At 63.5% G+C, this 1,144-nt stretch overlaps 1 protein-coding gene across 1 annotated transcript in view; it reads left to right on the top strand.

Moving 5' to 3' along the window:
• LOC104279300 (acyl-protein thioesterase 2) overlaps positions 1-971 on the top strand; it is a 1,436-nt gene extending 465 nt beyond the window's left edge. Inside the window, exons 3-6 of the mRNA XM_009876524.1 lie at positions 82-155; positions 330-431; positions 534-710; positions 921-971. Coding sequence (XP_009874826.1) covers positions 82-155; positions 330-431; positions 534-710; positions 921-971 — 404 coding nt within the window. The remainder of the gene's footprint in view (positions 1-81; positions 156-329; positions 432-533; positions 711-920) is intronic.
• Positions 972-1,144: the final 173 nt, after the last annotated feature.

The following is a 1,144-nucleotide window of genomic DNA, read 5'->3' as shown; positions in this document are numbered from 1 at the left end:
GTGCTGAGTGTCCCTTGGGCAGCTGAGACTCTCCAGCCCCCACCCCGCCTTCTGCTGACCCATTTCTTTGTCTCCTTCCAGTTAAAGCAATTATCGAGCACGAGATGAAGAACGGAATCCCAGCCAACCGCATCATCCTGGGGGGGTTCTCACAGGTGAGCCGGGCTGAGGCGGAGCACGCTGAGGGTTGCGTCTCCTCTTCCCCCCACTAACACTCCCCTTGAAGGGAGCATCCATGGCAGGGAGGCAGGTGGGTGCCGGGCCTGGTGGGTGCCACGGATCTGCAGATCCCCCCCGTGTTACTAACAGAGCTTCCTTCCTCGCTGCAGGGCGGCGCGTTGTCGCTGTACACGGCTCTCACCTGCCAGCACCAGCTGGCCGGCATCGTGGCCCTCAGCTGCTGGCTCCCGCTGCACAAGGGCCTCCCCCAGGTATCTGCGCTGCCGCGTGTGTCTGTGGAGGGGAGCAGGGGTTCCTCCTCACTGGGGGTCTCTTATTCTGGGCACCCCTGAGCTTTTCCTTCCTCGCTGCAGGCAGCGAATAACGGTGTGAACAAGGACATCGCTATCCTGCAGTGCCACGGGGAGATGGACCCCATGATCCCCGTCCGCTTCGGGGCCCTCACTGCTGAGAAGCTGAAATCTGTCGTCACTCCCGCCAAGGTCCAGTTCAAAACCTACCCTGGTGTGATGCACAGTTCCTGTCCTCAGGTCAGTGCCTCGGGAGGGAGAGAGGGGACGGGACCCTCAGGGGCTGGTCCCACTGGGCCAGGGCAGGGACATCGCTGAGTCCAGAACACGTGGGACGTGTTTTGTCCCTGATTCACTCTCGGGAGGCTGCGCAGCCCTTGTGCCCCCGCGCTCGGGGCGAGGCACAGCCCTCGAGGAGCCCTGGAGTGACGGGCTCTGTGCTCTCCACAGGAGATGATGGCGGTGAAGGAGTTCATTGAGAAGCTGCTGCCCCGGATCTAAGCGGAGCCAATCGAGACTGTCGCAGGGAAGGACGCCGAGGTCGCAGCTGACCATCTTTCCCCTGTGACCCGTCCGCTGCAAACGGAAGCCATGGCACCCCACCGCACCTCATGCTGTAACCCCGGCCCCCGCCTCTCCTCGCACCACGTCCTCTCTGCCTGGGGGGGCCCCTC

This window comes from Apaloderma vittatum, unplaced genomic scaffold (genome assembly GCF_000703405.1).
Source record: "Apaloderma vittatum isolate BGI_N311 unplaced genomic scaffold, ASM70340v1 scaffold36669, whole genome shotgun sequence".
Lineage (NCBI taxonomy): Eukaryota > Metazoa > Chordata > Aves > Trogoniformes > Trogonidae > Apaloderma > Apaloderma vittatum.
This window is presented reverse-complemented; position numbering and strand designations above follow the sequence as displayed.